Here is an 18,707-nt window from a genome sequence, read left to right on the forward strand (position 1 = left end):
GAGCTGTTAGTGTCCTGGTGGGGTGGGGGGAGCAAATCATTTTAGCTTTTGAACACTTACTGAAAATGGTGTTTTACTTCGTATGCCAGTCCAATTCTGAGAGCCTTAATTAGCTTGCCATATTTTAATCAAAATGTGAAAATAAAGAACAAAAGATTTTCCTCAACACCGATGCTGTTTAAATCAAACAGATTTATAACATTGATTAGAGTCCTTTAAACCCTTAACAATCCATTCCAGGTCCACAAAAGTACTGCTCTGCTAAAGTCAACATACACTTTCATTAAAATTAAGACAATAATATATAACATACAGTGTATTCAACAAGATCTTTTTACATCCATACAAAGAGCCAATACAGTATAAGCCTAATGACAGGGTGCCAGGTTACTGGTTTATGGTACAAGCCAATGTCAGAAATGGTTTTCCTGCACTTTGCCTACAAAGCACACACTTAAAGAAAGCCTCAAACATGATTCACAAAGAGAGAAAACTGGGAATAGGCACTTCTGTTTTTTTTTTCTTCATCAATTCTTTCCTCTTTGGGCAGCAACCAAGCACGCAACTCTATTTTTAAGAGCATCATATTAAGTTAAATGAATCAGTTAAACCATTTGAGATAACTATGATTTCATCAACAATTGAGCCTCAGGACAAGGGACAGATGAGGAACACATTAAACACAAGATGGGCAGGTTTTCTCCTACAGGGCACAGTACAGGCTTATTACAAAGCTCTTATTTTCTTATCCTCCTGCCTAACAATTCTTCTAGGACACTGACCGCAAATATTTTCTGTATCTGATGCCAGTAATTTAATCTGGGTAGAGCTACAGATGGGTTCTCACTGCAATAATTTAAAAATAAGATTAAGGTCTTCATTAAATATTTGATGCATTACTTCTTTCTTCAGGTTTGAGGGATGCTTTCTCTGCTACAGACATGTAATCAGTTACCTCTAATGGTTTTTGTTCATACACAGCAATAATAAAGTCCTGTGACTTTATGCACTCAACTTCAAGTCTGTATTGTTGCCCTGAAGACCTACAGCCTGTGATGCTTAACATTTTTCCTTATGAGCATCCAAGTCAGCTACTGAAACCCAAACCAAACTTCACCAATCTTTCATGAAACAAGTCTGCCAGGCCAAATGTATCTACGATAAACACAATGTCAAATCATAAATCAAACAATCAGGTTAAATCAGAACTTTTGTTCCGTTTAATTGTTTGCCTCACATCATGAGTTTGAGTTTCTACCTGGACAAAAGGAGAGTGAGCAGAATTGGTGTCTCGGAGACACTGGGGCATCACTACCAGCAGTCAAGATACGTCAAAACACCAGACAATAAATACGCATAATGTCAGACAGACTGTACCATGGGTCTTATCTGATGTGGGCCTGGATAGTGTCAGTGACACCGGGGGAAGGTCAGGCAGGACTGAGGGGGGATTACAAATCATGGGATCATTCCAGGTTTACAATATGTGGCATTATTCACAGCAGGATTTGGAAGAGACAAAGCAAGCAGGCGCAAGCTCTGACAAAGAGAAGAGGAAAGCAGCCACATCCTAACTGTTCAGCTTCTTTATTTATGCCTCAGCCATTTTTTTCCCTCCCTTCCTGTCTTGGCCACTCGCCGGCATGTGCTGCTCAGTTTGTGCATTTTTACGTAATCAAACAGGGCTGTGACTGAAATGATGCAAGGCAGAGTGAAAACGAAAGAAAATTCACAATTAGTGCTAAATACTACAACAGGCTCGCCACTGTCTTCCACATTCTTTATTTTGCTCCTCTCAGTCTTCACTATAACCTCCACTTGTTATTTCCAAATGCAGAATCTCAGTTGTTGGTCAAGAGACACAAGCACTGTGTCTTCTTCCTCCATCTGTTTGCTCTTTCTTTCCTCTTATTCTCTCCTTTGGATCTCTGTCTGCTCAGACAGGAGGATGAATGGAGGGGAAGTGGGTGAGTAGATACTGGGTTGTCCCCCCCGCATCAGGCCCACCCACTCTCCCCTGTAAGTTGGTTGAAGGAGACAGGATGCTTGAAGGGCTGTGGTGGTGTGGGTGGTGGAATACTGGTGGGAGTTGTGGAGGTCTAGTTCCCACCGCAGCAGGCTCGGGTGGAGTGGGCATCTGGGTCCTGGAGGTTGACTCCCCGATGTCGCGCTGCATGTGTCGGGTTCTGGGTGTCTGTTTTTGGCATCTTTTTTGCTGCAGTATGAAAAAGGGAAATATCAGGACATGTGCATCGTGTGTTCACCAGGTCTTTTATTAGGATTAATATAAGAGAGAATAAGTGTTCCAACAGGACGTGTGTAGATGTTGAACACAGTGAATGTGGACCAAACACAGGTGAGAGTAATGACTCCTATGACCTAAATCATTCTCTGAAATCAAATTCTAATTGTCTGTTCAGATGTAAGAGCAGAAACAGACACTCACCAATGGCCAGAAAGAGCTCATTGACGTTCATGGCTGTCTTGGCAGACGTCTCCATAAAGAGCAGGCCAGTGTCTTCAGCATACGTCTGGGCTTCCTGCAACAAACAGCACACAAACCAACTCATATAACATCAGCAGTCATTTGAAAAGCTACAAACACTAAAAACAGCCAGCAGCTGAAAAGAGCTAAAATGTCTCTTATCTCCAAATAGAAAACACTCAGCTGAGCACAGACCTCCAACAACACTAGACAAATCTCTGAGCTGTGAAGTGCAGCCTCTGCAACAGATAAGGTTTATGTTTTGTATTCAAGATTTTCTGGTACTTGAATGCAACATTGTCAGGTGGCAACTAATGTGTGTGATGTCCAGGATATGGTTAAGCACAAGACTGATTTCACTCCCACGGTGATCTAAGAGCTACAATGATTAATTGGATTGAAAATTGTTTAAATCATTTTTGAGTCAAATTAACAAGCCACAGTATCAGTAGTACACACAATATTTGCCAGTTTTCTTAGTTTTATTTTCTGATAAACTCAACATATTTGGGTTTTGGATTGCTGCTCACTGTCACTATTGTCAGATATTTTCCAGACTGAGCAATCAATTGATTATTAAAGAAAACAACAGTCAGCTGTATTGATATTGAAAATCATTATTGGCTGCAGCCTTACGGTCCTCCTATAGTAGAATAACACTACTGTTCCCCAGGTTATCTGTGTGTTAATGACTTGACACAGAGAGAAAAATGGAAGCAATGTGACAAAACACAAGTTTACAACCACAATATCAACAAAAATAGTTAAGATAATGACCAGATTTTGATACAGGGTCCGTCTCCTCAAGACCAGGGCCACGAGCTGAGGGATGGAGGACTCATCATATTTCATGTTCTGTGCTGAAATTCTGACAATTTGTGATTAATCAAATTATGTAGACCCAAATGAAGTAAATCTGGGTTTTGGGGCCCCTGGGCAGTGAGTGTGTGTATGCATGTGTGATTGTTCTGACTGAATGATTTTTCTCATTATGACCTTGCGTTTGTGTAATTTGTTCTCAGGTCTGTCTGGCAGAGCAGATGTGGATCTCACTGAGATTTCCTGAATAAATAAACATTAACTGACTCATTCATAAAACATATGCTACCTGTCATCTGTAGTGACACCCATCCAACTTCATAAAGGTAATCCATTATGATTTAATTAAGGCTATAGCCCGTGAAAATGGCTGGATGGGAATGTGTTACCTCATACTCTACTAGTCTCTTCTCTGCCAGGTCAGCCTTGTTCCCAGCCAGAGCAATAACAATGTTAGGACTGGCCTGTCTCTGCAGCTCCTTCACCCAGGCCTTGGCTCGCTCAAAAGTCTCCTGCAGAAACACACAGCAGGCAGAAATGACAGAGGTGATGTACATGAATAATACATACAAGATAATATAGGAATTTATTCATCCATTAGGGCACAGACTGCTCACCTCCTCAGCTACTGTAAGCATAATGCTGGGCAGTATACTGGTATATTAATATTAATATTACTATTAACATCAGATGGTCTGGGTTATTACTTTAACCTATTATTGTAATGTTGGTTCTGTGCTACCCTTAGGTTCTTCACTTACTTGGCAGTTTTAGCTGTGTGAAACTATGAATGCCTGGAAAACACGTATAATACACTGCCTGGCCAAAAAAAAAGTCGCCACCAAAAAAAAGGTCACACACTCTAATGTTTCGTTGAACTGCCTATAGCTTTGATTACGGCACGCATTCGCTGTGGCATTGTTTCGCTAAGCTTCTGCAATGTCACAATATTTATTTCCGTCCAGTGTTGCATTCATTTTTCACCAAGATCTTGTATTGATGATGGGAGACGTTGGACCACTGTGCAGTCAGTGGGGTTAAGGTCTGGACTCTCTGGTGGCTGATCCATGTGTGAAAATGATGTCTCATGCTCCCTGAATCACTCACACAATTTGAGCCCGATTAATCCTGGCATTGTCATCTTGGAATATGCCTGTGCCATCAGGGAGGATTGATGGAATAATCTGGTCAGTTCAATAGTCAGCTGACCTCATTCTTTGGCCACATGATGTTGCTGAACCTAGACCTGACCAACTGCAGCAACCCCAGACCATAGCACTGCCCCCACAGGCTTGTACAGTAGGCACTAGGCATGATGGGTGCATCACTTCATCTGCCTCTCTTCTTACCCTGATGCGCCCATCACTCTGGAACAGGGTAAATCTGGACATGACCTTCTGTCATTGCTCCAGAGTCCAATCTTTATGCTCTCTAACAAACTGAAGCCTTTTTTTCTGAATCAGCCTCACTGATTAGTGGTTTTCTTAAGGCTACACAGCTGTTCAGTCCCAATCCCTCGAGTTCCCTTCGCATTGTGCGTGTGGAAATGCTCTTACTTTCACTGTTAAACATAGCCCTGAGTTCTACTGTTGTTTTTCTGCGATTTGATTTCACCAAATGTTTAAGTGATCACCAACCATTATCAATCAGGATTTTTTTCCAACCACATTTCTTCCTTGAAGACAGGTTCCCCACTATCCTTCCAGTTTTTAATAATGCGTTGCACAGTTCTTAACCCAATTTTAGTAGTTTCTGTAATCTCCTTAGACGTTTTCTCTGCTTGATGCATGCCAATGACACTTCTCAAACAGACTAACCCTAACCCTAACCTAACCCAAACATCTTTTCCACAACCACTGGATGTGTCTTTCGACATGGTTGTTTAAGAAATGAGAAGCTACTCATTGCATCAGTTGGGGTTAAATAACTTGCTGCCTGCTGAAAGATAAAGACCCATGCAGTAATTATCCAATAGGAGGCTCTTAGCTGTTTGCTTAGTTAAATCCAGGTGGTGACTTTGTTTTGGCCAGGCAGTGTAATAATAGTTAATATTAAATTGGACTATGTCAGTATCGTCAACATGATCCAGAACTAATGAATGTATGATTGATGTTTATACCATACGTACCGGCTTGGTGATGTCAAAGACGACGATAGCAGCCTGAGCTCCGCGGTAATACATCGGAGCCAGGCTGTGGTATCGCTCTTGTCCTGCGGTGTCCCAGATCTCAAACTTCACTGTGGTGTCATCTAGACACACTGACTGGGCCAGGAATGCAGCTGGACAAAACAACAGACAAGTGACAGGTTACCAGGCAGGTGTTTCTTAAAACCTACCATCACTCAGTTTTTTGTGGTGGTAGAAATGAGCTAAAACAATAAGCCCAGAGAGACTGCAGTTTACTGTGATAAGCTGTAGATAGAATGGTTGCTTCATATGCTCTCATAAAAGAAACACAGCAACTAATAACTTATTGATAACAAATAATAATTCTTCCGCCAAGCAATGTAGTCCTTCAGCTATGTTTAGTGGAATGGTTACCAAGCAACACACATACAGCAACACACAAGTGTAGTAGAAATTGTTACTTAGTATTTTTGGTACTAATAATCTTGTACTTTTACTTAAGTAAAATTTGGGATGCAGGAGCATATATGTATATCATTGTAGCATAATATCTCTACACTGTTGTAGCCTATTGTCACTTTTACATAAGTAAAAGCTCTGAATACATGTTCCACCATTTTAACCAGCCTTCCTGCCCCACATTCATTCACAGTGTTCACACTTCTCATCCTCACCTCCTATGGTCGTCTCCTGGAACTCATCAAACTGTCCCTTGACAAAACGCAGCACCAGGCTGGACTTGCCCACGGCCATGTCACCCAGCAGCACCAGCTTGAACTGGCATATCTTGGTCTGTGGTAGTGTGCCGTTGGTGCGGCCTCCACTCCCTCTGGAGCTCATACCGACCCGCGTAGGAGACGGCAGGGGGGCTGGGCCTCCTCCCTGGAGTGGAGACAGGTGCTTCTGGGATGTCAGTCACTTGCCTCTAAAATGGACCGAAGTCGGGTCTGGCTGATGATGTCTTGACCTCTCTACTCTCCTTGTTTTATCTGTGTGAAGAAGTGGAAGTGTTTTGTTCTGGTGCAAGATTACATCATACCTTGTCTCACATATACTTTTCTTTCCCTGTCAAGGTAACAAAAGCTTCTCCCAGTGGATCCAAAAAGCCTGAAGATTAGGGTTTTATGAGGAGGGTGGAGCTCTGATATGAATTCAAGAGATAGGAGGACACAAGTTTGTATTGCAACTGCACTGTTGCACATCAGTGGTAGGAAAATAATGACCTGTGGGACAAATCTGGCTGCTCCAATAATAATATTTGCCTCCGAAAAGGTTTTCCCTGTCAGCTGCCATGAAAATTTTTGCATCAGTTTTCACAAATTCACTGCAGATAACAATGTTTAAAAAAAAAATAAAAAAAAAAAAAAAAAAAAAAAAAAAAACAGGATTCTGTAATGCAACTAAATGATGAATATATCTCAAACAAATAACAGTCTAATAAATATTATGAAAGAAAAATATTCTTTGGCTACAATGAGAGCAGGATTGATTAATCGATGCGTTGATTCACAGCATATTAACAGGCAACTATCAGGTATTCTTCAAGTAAAAACACCAAATATTTGCTGGATCCAGGTCCTCAGACATGAGGCTGTGATGCTTTTCTTCACTGTATGTGTTAAAGTAAATATCTTTGGCGTTGGGACTGAAGGTAAAATAAAACAAGACATTTAAGTAAAGCTCCTTGGGGCTGTGGTAAACTAGAATCAAGATCATGATGGACAAATTAATTAATAGTGAAAATAACTGTTACGTGCAGCCCCAATAATAACAACTGTACTTCAACACAAAACATACATTTGTGTACATGTGTCATGATTTTTTACACTGAAATCAGCTGCTTAGGGAGGTACCCATGGAAAAATAGCACCTGCCCTGAGATACAATAATAAAACAGCCAGTTTCCTCTGAATAAATAAATACATTTACTGACAACACATAGAGCTACATCTCTCTGTTAGCCCCCTAATTAAAAAAAGATGCTGAAAATAACTATTAATTGCTTACCCCTGAATGTTAGCTGTGCCTGAATCTTACCTCAACCTCAGCTCACACACACTTTCCTTTCTTTCCCAAGGCAACAATATCCTCTTCCAGTGGATCCACAAAGTCTACAGATGAGGGTTTTTGGAGGAAGGGTGGAGATTTCCCTGACATGACACAAATGAATAGCTAGATACAAGTCTGCATTCACCAGCCTTGACTCTCCGATGTTTTCGGTTAATTATGTCTGAAAATAATGTCCCATTCCCAGCGGTGAGGGCAGAGTTTAAACAGGGATGCTGCGCCTCAGATTGCTGTCATCCACCTCACAGACCACACTGCTCAACACCACCACTGCAGCAAATTAGTCATATGAAACATCGCTCAAGCCTCAGCGTCATATGGTGAAGTGTCTGCACAGAGGGTAGCTGGCATTCCTGCACTCTTTCACCATGAGGTTACTGCCATAATAAATGTTATCAGATCGCCAGCTTTTATCTTGCGTTATGTGCTAACGGGACACCGCTCAGGTCGCGCGACACAAAACTGAACCAAAGCTTTATATTTCGACGCCCAATTAAACACATAGATACTACCCGTCCACCTGAATAACGTGACCCTACTGAGAGGACAACATTCAGATATTTACCGTGGATATCGTCGTTTCAGCGGCGCAGCTATCGCAGGCTTAACTGTTGACAATTTGGCTATCAGCTGGTAAAAGAAAATGTTAGCACACTTCCTGTAAACTGGCGCAGGCGCAATCAGTGCCGCATTGTCAGTCCTGGAAAGAGCCGCATTCTTAAGTCAGTGTTGCCAGATTTCACAAAAAAGTAGCCCAATCAGGGGCCAGAACCCGCCCAAACATATCGGAAATCGGAAAAGTAAGAAAGCCGAATGCTATATTAGAAGTTCCTGTTTGCAGTGTATCATTAGATGTACAGAAAACCATGACTGGATTACTTAGATACTGAAAAAACGTAAAAATGTGAAGATTCTCAGTCAGTTCTGGGGTTGTAAGGAGCGTCTTTTTTCTGTGATTTCCAAGCGAGTTTATGGACGGTTTTTTGCGATGGACATCTGAGATAATGATATAACCGGGAAGTGTACGCAGTGTTGCCACATTTGCCTGAATAAAGCAGCACAATCACGGCCTAAGAGCCAGTCAGTTGGTTGTTTTTCTTTCTTTTTTGTCCACCCCGTATTTATGCAGTAGCATGCTATGGGTGGCTAAAGATAAAGTTGTGCACATGACTAATAAAATATACAAAAGTGCCACAAACAGCTGTACAGAGAGTACAAAACGACCGCAGTGTTACCCTGTAACACTTATAATGCATAACAAGATAGACTACTTGGTGGTATTATTGCAAACCTATTTCAGACCTTCAGCTGATCATACATACCAATAATAAACAGTGATACTAAGAATTTTATCTTTTAAAAAATCAAGATTACCTCTAAAAACAAACTTTAGACTTTATAAACATTTCCAGGGTCTCGGTGTTGGGGCTCTGTGTGTTCAGCTCCATTATCTTGACTAGTACAATCCTGCTCTTAAATGTACAATTATCTGAACGGAATTTTGAACGGCAGTAACTGACAGGGAGGTGTTTTCTGTTGTCGCCTCCAGGCCGCATGGGGCGCAAGAGCGCAAGTACCCGGAAGTCTTTCACACGTGAAGGATGTTTGAATTATTTTGATCCGTAGACCCCAGTCTCTTACTGAAACCACAAACGTTCCTGTTAACGATCATCTAAATATCTGTACCACGTGTGCTGGACTGTAACTGATGTGACAGTTTACTGACATTATGCCAACGACCAACAGAAAGAAGCAGAAGCAGGGGAGAGACACCGCGGTACGAGAAACCACTCACTAGCTCAGCAGTATATCAGTGGTGAGATGTAACTAAGTACAGTTACTCAAGTACTTTACGTGAGGTACTTGTACTTTGAGTATTTCCACTACAGGCCACTGTATACTTCTGTACTTCTGTACTGTATAATTCAGAGGGACATGTTGTACTTCTCTACATTTACTGTCACAGTCTGAATTAGTGTACAGTGCAGTGGTAGAAAGTTCTACTACTGTACTACATTTACTTGTTTCCATTTATGCTTCTACTCCATTACATTTCACAGGGAATTATTGAACTCAACTCAACTCAACTTTTACTCCACTTCAATTATCTGACAGTTCATAGATAGTGTATAATGACAGATCAGTCACACAGGGACATTTATCAACAGAGTGAGTACTTTTACTTGTGATACTTTAAATACATTTAGCTGTAATAATAATAATTCTTTACTTTTACTTAAGAACACTTTTGAATGCAGGACTTGCAAAGTATTCTTTAGTTGTATTGGTACTTTTAAGAGTAAGATCTGAGTTCTTCTTCCACCACTGAAAATATGAAGCACTGATATAGATTAAACTACCCAACAGTCTGTAATACTTTGTACAACAACAGTAAGTGCTATGCTACTTATACATTAATACATCCAGTAATCAATTTCTCTGTACTGAGAGCTTCTACTTTTGATACTTTGATCAGAACAAAAAGGAGGACTTTACTTACTTTACTTACTTTACTTGTGTAAAGGATCTGACTACTTACTGGCATCAGGCATTTATACGTGTTTGTCTGTGGCTTGACCCCAGGTGCAGGGAACCAACGACAGCAGTGTGGTGAGCAAGGTGTCTGCTGCGGCACAGGGATACTTTCACGACATCTTTCTCCAGCACTTTGTGTGCAAAGTGGCGAGGAGAGCCCCGCTCATCAACAGGTCAGTCGAGACCTTAATACTAGTCTATCTATGCTTTTCTCTCCTGTGAGAAATGTGAGAAAAGTAAAAGGAATACAGTATATGTTTGTACACATCAGACTCTACAGTTGAGTTATATGCTTTAGGGGCTACTATGTACGCTGGAGAGCTGTGGACCACTGTATAAGGAGATTTTTCCAGGTCACTGAAAACTGCCCTAAGAGACAGGTAAGTTAACAGGATACTGTACCCCCCCAGATGATATTTAGCAGGGAGGGTTTGCTCTGTCTCATTTTTTACCTTTCCCTCCTCTGTTGCTGTCTCTCCCTTTTTCTAGATTCTGTCTTTGGGGGCAGGGTTCGACTCTTTATATTTTCGCCTACACGCAGATGAAGCGCTCATCAGGGCTGTTGTGTTTGAGGTGGATTTCCCAGATGTTGCCCGGCGTAAGACTGCCCTGATCAATTCTAATATCACACTGAGGGGGATGTTAGATGCCCATTTACCTTCTCCTGGTATGTCTGGTATGTCATTCAACTTCCCTACTGTTCTGGAATGCATTTATCATTTAAGATTAGAACATTAGATTTCATAAGCTTGTTTCTGTGTGTGTGTGTGTGTGTGTGTGTGTGTGTGTGTGTGTGTGTGTGTGTGTGTTCAGGACCTCTGCATGTGTCCAGTGGTCAGTACCATCTGTTAGGCCTGGATGTTAGAGAGGAGTCCCAGGTGGTAGAGGCTCTGGATGCAGCTGGGTTGGACTGGGCTGCCCCCACTCTGATTCTCTCTGAGGTGGTGCTCACCTACATGGAAACACAATGGTAAACACTGTGCATGTATAATGTGATCTCACTGGGAATCACACAGCACTAATGTGAGTGTTTGTCAGTGGCAGTTGTATGTTGTGTGTCTTCCAGGTCAGATGTTGTTATTAGTTGGGCGGCGAAGCTCCTGCCTCAGTCGCTCTTTGTGATGTATGAGCAGATCCATCCACATGATCCCTTTGGTCGGATCATGCAGGATCATTTCCTGAAACTAAATTCGACTCTACACGCCGTTCGACAATACCCAGACACTGCTGCACAGAGACGCAGGTTCCTGGACAAGGCTAGTATGCAGATTGTACATACTTCTCACTGTGTCTTGTAACTGTTCAAGTGTAAAACCAAATAATATCTGCCTGTAAACCTGTGATTTTGTCTTCAGGGCTGGGAGCAGTGTGTGTGTCTGGATATGAATGACTTCTACCTGGGGCTGGTCCCTGAGGAGGAGAGGTGCAGAGTGGAGGTCCTGGAGCCTTTTGATGAATATGAGGTGAGGCCGTTGAAATGTGGAGACCATTTCACCATGGCCCAAGTTACTGGAACAACTTAGTCTGCAAAGTGTCTTAGTTTTGATTTTAAATCAGACTTTCTTGTGAAAACCTAATGTACTCTCAAGTCCAGGAGGCAGGGAAAACATTTAAACCCCACCCATACCACAGGTTCCTCTGGCTTGTCCACCTTCAGACATCCACAGCATTGGTATCTCAGGATCTTTAAGACAGAGAGGAAGACAATCAAGATTATAGTGGGTATAAACAGAGGTCCTTATTCACTGAAAACCAGTGGGTGTATAGCTCTCCCCACTTTCACTGCCACTTCAAGAGATCAAGTTGCAATAATCTCATGATTAGACTGCTACCAAAACCTAATGGGAGAAATCTCAGTAACCAAATGGACACCTTAAACTACATTTCACCTAATACAGACACAAGAAGGACTAGAATAGTGATCTAAACTAAACTTCACCTTACCAAGATGATTCATTCGATTGATGATGGCAGAGACAGGACATTTAAACAAGTTTATTATTTACTGAGATAATAACCAAAAAACCTAACATTATGAGGTGTGTTATCAGTGTGTCAGCAGATAGATGGATGGGTGTTTTGATTAATGAGCTGGAGAGTGTTGTAAAATGTAAAACCTAAACAAGGCTGAAGCAAAAGCAAACAAAGATGTGGCAGAGGAGAGAGGAAGACTGGCTGAATCTCCCTGACGACCAAACTCCACCCATCATGCTCTGACAGAGAGAGGCCTGCTCAGAGAGGAGTCCTATCCATAATGTTGTGAGACACTTAACACAATCTGAGCTTGTCGGTGGCAAAAACAAGCATTTTAGTGGACGCACTTTGATGTGGACAGTTGCCCATTGGATTGCACTGCAGCAGCTGTTCATACAGAAACTGTTGTAAACAAACATTATAACATATCAAGTAATAACATCGTAAACTATTTATCAATCACAAATGTGCTCCAAGTAGCTCTTGGGTGAAATGTGTTCACTTTTTCTAATTTTTCTTGTTAACAAAACTTGTTAACTTTCCATTCTATATTAAAACACGTGGTGTTTTGCATGATCATAATTATTCATCATTATGAGTCTGAATGAGTCTGTGTATCTGTCCACCTTCAGGAGTGGCACCAAAAATGTTCCCACTACTTCATCCTCACTGCATCTCGAGGCTCTTTCATGGCTCAGGCTTTACTCTCACATCCTCCAGGTAGCTTTCACTTTTACTCTTAAGTCATTATAATGATTCATCTGCTCGCCTGTATGTATACATTTCCTAACTAAGGTTGTGACATGGGTGTGCTTCTTCAGTATCTCCACTGCCGTCCAAAAGCCCATCTTGGAGCCCTGCAGCCCTGAGTGTGAAGACTATACCAGTTTGTGTGGAGGGGCTGGGGATGGCGTCCACCTTGGTGAGCCCAGGGCAGGTCCTGCTAACAGGAGGCTCCAGCAGGGGAGGTAGGGGGGCAGTAGCTAGAGTCCTTCTCAGAGGTCAGGAAGGCTGGAGATCCATCAGTGTGGAGCCGTCAGTAGATCTGGGTGAGACGACTTTGTGTGTTTTCTCTCTGTAGAAGTTTTTGCTCTTACTGATGAGGGCATCTATGCTGTGTGTTACCATCACCGGTTCTGTTTTTAGTCTCATGATCAAAACTATGCACATAAAATGCGGTTGTTGTGTTGCCTCCTCTCAGGTGTGCGACTCTACCACACCGTCACGTCTTGTCCTGGAGGAGGTGCTGTAGTATACGGAGGTCGCTCCTCTCCTCTCAACCCAATCGGAGGCCTTTTCAAAGTAAACCTAGGCCCCTGTGGTCCACCTGGTCCTCTGGACTCAGATGACCGAGGTGCGGTGAAACTCTGTGTAGAGCAGATGGTTTGTACAGGTGATCATCCACCGCCAAGATGGAGACACACCGCTACAATCGTCAGTCATAAAGGTGAGAAAAGAAAGTCTTAGGTGATTTCTCTCTTCCTCTTTCTTCATCTCTCAGCCATTCAGTTTCATCCTTACTTACTTATTGTACAGTAAGACCCTCTCTCTTTTCTCTGTAGGCAAAAACTTTCTGTTTGTGTTTGGTGGAAAGAACGAATCAGAGGCTGTTCTGGGTGACGGCCACTTCCTGTGTCTTGAGCAGCAGCACTGGACTGAGGTTTGCCTCCTATGTTCTCTGTATAAATGGCTTTTTAATGCCATGCAGAGATATTACACACTTGTCTTGTCTCTCTCCTCTTGAAATCATTTTGAGCCTTGTACTAACAGGTTCATTCTTAAATTGCAATGTACAAGTGACTTCCTTACATTCACCGATTTTTTTCCAAGTTAGAAATTTCTCTTAGGTACAAACTATAAATTCACAAGTGGCCCAGACCTGTTGTATCAGTCATGTGTAGATAGTGTGCCAATATCTACTGGATCAAGGGCAATAATTATACTTATTCATTTAACTTATTATTTTAGAACATGTGTAGTTTGTCCGTATCCGTGGGCAAGATACTGAACCCCAAATTGCCTCCGATATGTGTGCATTGGTGTGTGTGAATGTATAGAAAAAGCACTTTGTATATACATGTGGTGTGTGAATGGGGTGAATGTGATCTGTAGTGTGAAGCGCTTTGAGTGGTCGAAAAGACTAGAAAAGCGCTATATAACTACAGTCCATTTAATGTATGCAGGCAAAAGAGGTCCATGGTTCAAACCAAGGTTTTGCATTTTCCTCATCCACTGCAAACAAACAAAGGATGTTTATGCAGGTGTCTGTCCAGCATCATTCTCTGCTGCACCCGACAGATCACCACCTACTGTCCCATCTTATACTGTATCTCCATATCTGTAATGCCTCCTAGGCCACCTCTCATTTTAGTCATGGACATGTTTTTTAGCATCTAACTTCATGTTAAACCACTGTGTATTCAGTCAGTCACTGTCAGGAGTGATATCAGTCTACTGATGCTGCTACATTTGTTTTGTCTCTGACAGCAAGACTGAAGCTCTGCTGTGTTAAACTCTTCTTTTTGCTCTGGTAACATTTGTTAATGAGTCTGAGCCCACAAACAGAGCAGCTGTATATGGCATTTTTAGGGGCGTTAAGTCTCAGGAATACATACCTCCTCTTGAACAGGTGGTCTTCTTCAGGCTGCACAGGTTTGTCCAGTTCAGAGAGTTGAAGCGGAATCTGCCTTGGAACAATCAAACCTCACTGAAAAAAAGAAAGAGGAGTTTAGGAGAAGATATAAAAGATGTTCTTGCATGAGGTCCAATGCGTGTGTGTGTGTGTGTGTGTGTGTGTTATTTTCAGATCCCAGTAGAGGGCGCAGCACCAGAGGCCCTCCATTCCCACTCAGCATGTTCATATGAGGGAGGCATGGTGGTGTTTGGAGGACTGAACAGAAGAGGGGTCCCACTGGGGGACACGGTCATATTAAGGCCCAATGACAGAGGCTTCTGGTGGGACAGAATAGCGGTGCAGCCCCCCCCTATTCCCAGGTCTGTTGTTTCTTAGAGCCACTGACAAAAACTTCACACCATCCAGGCTCTGCCCTGAAGCTTCTACTCAAGAAGTACCTTTAATGAGATCTGACATGATGTGCTTTGTTATAGATACTCTCATTCTGCTCATGTGATTGGTGAGAAGCTGGTTGTAGTGGGTGGAGTTTGGCTGCATTCAGACAGCGTACCGTGTGTCGTCGTGATCAACCTCACCACACGGAGCAGCATGGAGCTCAGTCTGGACACGGTCAGTTAACTTAAATTGGACATAATGGACACATATCTCAGGTTGTAAAGGCCTGGGTGTATTTTATATTTGTCATTGATCATGTATAGATCTGTTGTGATACTGAATAATAAATCACTGTGTGTTCTGCCATCTGTAGACCTCAGTGCCCTGGCCTCTGATGCTCCACTCTTTCTGCTCTGAGCTGACGGACTCAGAAGAACCAGAGCTGCTCCTGATAGGTGGAGGAGGGAACTGTTTCTCCTTTGGGACTCATTTCAACCCTCAGCCTGTCACTGTGGACCTCAGACCAGTACTGGGGTGAAGCGTTTCTATGCTCAGATCAATGACTTTAACTCAGCAGTTTATGCAATCTGACATCCAGCCTTCAGAGATGTCTGGAAGGATGAAAAGGATAAACTTGAATTATCTGGGAATGTATGAACAGAGGTTACTTTGCCAAGATGTGCAGTTGTTATTGATTCCTAGAGTGTGGATGTCTAAGTATGCAAGGATACATAATGTTCAAAAAACATTAAACTCCAAAGGAATGCCTTCAGTCTGCTTGCTGGACAGGTTTTTATTTGTGAGACCTCAGAAAATTATAGTCCAATGTTCTGACTCAGAGTGCCCATAGATCAAAGTGAGCCTGTTAATGTTTTGGATGGAGGGTAACTCATTCAGTGAGGCGCCTAAAGGACTGGACCATAGGACTGACAGCTCCCCAGTCGCCAGGCTTACGGTATTCCCCCTTCTCCAGGAAGTACTGGCGCCCACGGTAGTTGGGGTGCTCGTAGAAAACCCACCAGCCGTCGAAGACCTTACAGGAGTTGACCTCCCTCCAGCGGACCTTCTCCAGAAGGGACGGACAGTCCTCTGTGGCCTGGAAGGCCTGGCCCCCGAAGTCTGCCTTCTCATAGAGCTGCATCTTGTACGGGGTCCCACTGGTCTAGAAGGTGATGGGAGGAAGAGAGGGAGACAGCAGGGGTTTGGGAGCAGGTGGTAGGGGGGTTAAAACAGAGCATAGGTGGAGAGTGGTGGGTGAAGGGTGGAGGTGGTAGTTAGTGCAGGGGGTTGGGGAAGAATGGGAATGGAATGTGGGGTGAGTGAAAGGGGGAAGGGGGGATATATAGGGAGATGAGATATGTATCTAACAAAAGGAAAATTTATTTGTTAACAATTAAACCTCATCCTGTGGACACCTATAAGTGGAGGCTGGTGTATAAACAGATATGTTAATGACATTATAAAACACAGGTGCAATAATCTAAAATATCTGCCCTCAAGTTATACCTGTTGATGAATACTGTGCATTAATTAAATTAATATTAATGCCTGCATTTATTAAATGTTCATATACTGCTTATAAATGGTGGGGGAATGTGAAGTGTTACTGTTAGCAGCACTGCATATTAGTCTGGCATAAAATGATAAAAAAAATATATATATATATATATATATATGTATATGTATATATACATATACATATATATAAAACAATGATGTAATTTTCCTTGATAGAAATAAAACAAATGGTTGATAAATGTTGAATATAATTAATTTCCATGTTTAGAGAGCATGGAAAGAACTGCCTAGGTAAGGTTAGGTAAGCATCGTGCAAGTTGGGTTTTAGATTAGTTAGGTTAGATTTTATCATTATAATGGTTTTCTACCTCAGATGTGTGAAATGTTCTGACCATAAAGAACAACCACCATTAACTGTCTGGTTTCTTCAACTTTGACTCATGGGGCAAAAATCTGCCTAAAACCATAAAAAATGAATGATTTGACAATTATCATCGTCGACAGAAAAACTTTATGACATAACATTTTTGTTTTCACTATAATCTGAGCATCAGGGCAAACTAGGTTTTGTACAGATTATGTGTCTGGCAGGATTTACCACATCAATTAGATAACTGACTTTAATCAAACACCATCCCTCATTGTTTGCACTCTAGTAAAAAACTGTACACATGCAGCTCCTACTAACTACATAGATTTTTCTTTTCTCTTCTAATGAAAGTGGTGCCCCGGAATCTGCCCGCAGGCTGTGGGTCGGTTGGACCAAAGCCTGATCATACAAACAAGCTGACCCAGGTATTGGTCTCCATTGACAAAGCCCTGCAGTCACTGGTAGCATCAACGCTACAGCACGAACTCTTCGATGTGCCCATCAGCTGGTGTGCACTCACTCTAAGCTTTCAGCAGTTCACCTAATTTCTCACCAGAGTCAGGCTCTCCTGCCTCACAGCTGAGGACAAATCTTATCAGTGGTTAATTAAAACATCTACAAGCAATGTTCAGTTCATTCAATACGAGATGTCAGACTGTCCAACACGTCTCAGCATCAGAAGCAGATCAGTTTACAGACGATGGCTGACTTACAAAGTGGATCATCTTGCAGGAGCTGAGGCGGTCGTTGAGTCCCATCCAGCGCTGGTACTCCGGGTACTCCCCCCTGGTCAGGACATACTGGTAGCCCATGTAGTTGGGCCTCTCATGACACCACCCAGGCCCCACTCTCCACCCGGATGGAGTTGCAGCGGCTCAGGTAGGTGTGGAAATCTGAGCAGTCGCTGTCGCACTCATAGCGGCGGCCCTGGAAGTTCTTGTCCTCGTAGAAGACAATCTGGGAACAACACACATTTGTTTTAGCTGACAGCCAGACTTTACAGTGTTTGATAGATCCAGTGACAGGTGGTTTTTCAGAGCTCCAATGGACAGTGCAGCTTTAAACGCCACCAGATTAAGGCATCAACACCTAAAACTGGCAAATCCAGTCAACAACACTGTAACCCAGATTAAAATATCCCAATAATCCCTGCAGAGAGGGAAAATTAAAACCAGACTTTGCTACTTAATCCATGTGTTACCTGACTCCATGTAAGTGCCAGTCCCAGTTTGTCTGAACTCACCCTGCCCATCTTGGATATAATATGTGGGACAGCCTTGGTGATGTTAAGTGATGGTGGTTTCCCCTGAGGTCTCGATGTCGCACTGGTCCCTCACCGGTCCCTTTTATATCCCCACTTTCCCACATTTATAAACAGCAACAGTGGAGGCACAAGGGGAACAATCGCTTTGTCATGAAAATGAGATCCAAAAATTGAGTCAGTGATTCTAGTGCTATTCAGTTTTTCCAGAAAAGCGAGGAAGGATTACAGCATAATGGCTGGGCATGGTAAGCGTCCATTGACCCCACAACCTCCCTTCCCCAACCTGGCTCTCGCACCACATTACACATGCCAGCCCCAGCAGCTTTCCCCCACCTGGCGAGGACTTGACAACTCATGACTTATTTCTAATTTACAGATTGAGCTGCAGCGGAAGACGCACTCAGATCCTTCAGTAAAGTAGCAACACTGCACCATAAAGTTAATCTAAATGAAGTATTACTAGCAGAATATACTTCAAGTATTTAGCACCCTTGCAAGAAAAGGCTCATGTGTAATACTGTTTGATGTATTGTGTAT

General features: G+C 42.5%; 3 protein-coding genes across 5 annotated transcripts; 1 reads left to right on the forward strand and 2 right to left on the reverse strand.

Moving 5' to 3' along the window:
* Positions 1–1,766: 1,766 nt before the first annotated feature.
* Positions 1,767–8,222, reverse strand: rab5b (RAB5B, member RAS oncogene family). 2 transcript variants are annotated; one of them, XM_018704386.2, is made up of 7 exons: positions 8,065–8,168; positions 7,470–7,582; positions 6,107–6,421; positions 5,433–5,584; positions 3,694–3,816; positions 2,447–2,540; positions 1,767–2,215 (listed from the first exon to the last, which is right to left on the reverse strand). In XM_018704386.2, the coding sequence occupies exons 3-7, from the start codon at positions 6,270–6,272 to the stop codon at positions 2,100–2,102; spliced, it is 651 nt and encodes a 216-aa protein (XP_018559902.1). In that variant the 5' UTR covers positions 6,273–6,421; positions 7,470–7,582; positions 8,065–8,168; the 3' UTR covers positions 1,767–2,099. The 2 variants fall into 2 exon arrangements, with proteins under 2 accessions (XP_018559902.1, XP_018559901.1); XM_018704385.2 differs by lacking the exon at positions 7,470–7,582 and having other exon boundaries at positions 8,065–8,222.
* Positions 8,223–8,871: 649 nt separating this feature from the next.
* lcmt2 (leucine carboxyl methyltransferase 2) lies at positions 8,872–15,790 on the forward strand. 2 transcript variants are annotated; one of them, XM_018704375.2, is made up of 14 exons: positions 8,872–9,276; positions 10,083–10,207; positions 10,333–10,414; positions 10,524–10,701; positions 10,848–11,004; positions 11,101–11,290; positions 11,390–11,497; positions 12,641–12,728; positions 12,830–13,057; positions 13,210–13,455; positions 13,571–13,668; positions 14,815–15,002; positions 15,117–15,252; positions 15,392–15,790. In XM_018704375.2, the coding sequence occupies exons 1-14, from the start codon at positions 9,229–9,231 to the stop codon at positions 15,554–15,556; spliced, it is 2,037 nt and encodes a 678-aa protein (XP_018559891.1). In that variant the 5' UTR covers positions 8,872–9,228; the 3' UTR covers positions 15,557–15,790. The 2 variants fall into 2 exon arrangements, with proteins under 2 accessions (XP_018559891.1, XP_018559890.1); XM_018704374.2 differs by having other exon boundaries at positions 8,873–9,276; positions 10,524–10,710.
* Positions 15,791–15,897: 107 nt separating this feature from the next.
* Positions 15,898–18,158, reverse strand: crygs2 (crystallin, gamma S2). The gene is given in 4 exon segments (XM_051072966.1): positions 15,898–16,180; positions 17,620–17,736; positions 17,738–17,965; positions 18,150–18,158. Coding segments are annotated over 4 exon segments (627 nt in total). The 3' UTR covers positions 15,898–15,907.
* Positions 18,159–18,707: the final 549 nt, after the last annotated feature.

The sequence above is a fragment of the Lates calcarifer genome, linkage group LG1, assembly GCF_001640805.2.
Source record: "Lates calcarifer isolate ASB-BC8 linkage group LG1, TLL_Latcal_v3, whole genome shotgun sequence".
Classification (NCBI taxonomy): Eukaryota; Metazoa; Chordata; class Actinopteri; family Centropomidae; genus Lates; species Lates calcarifer.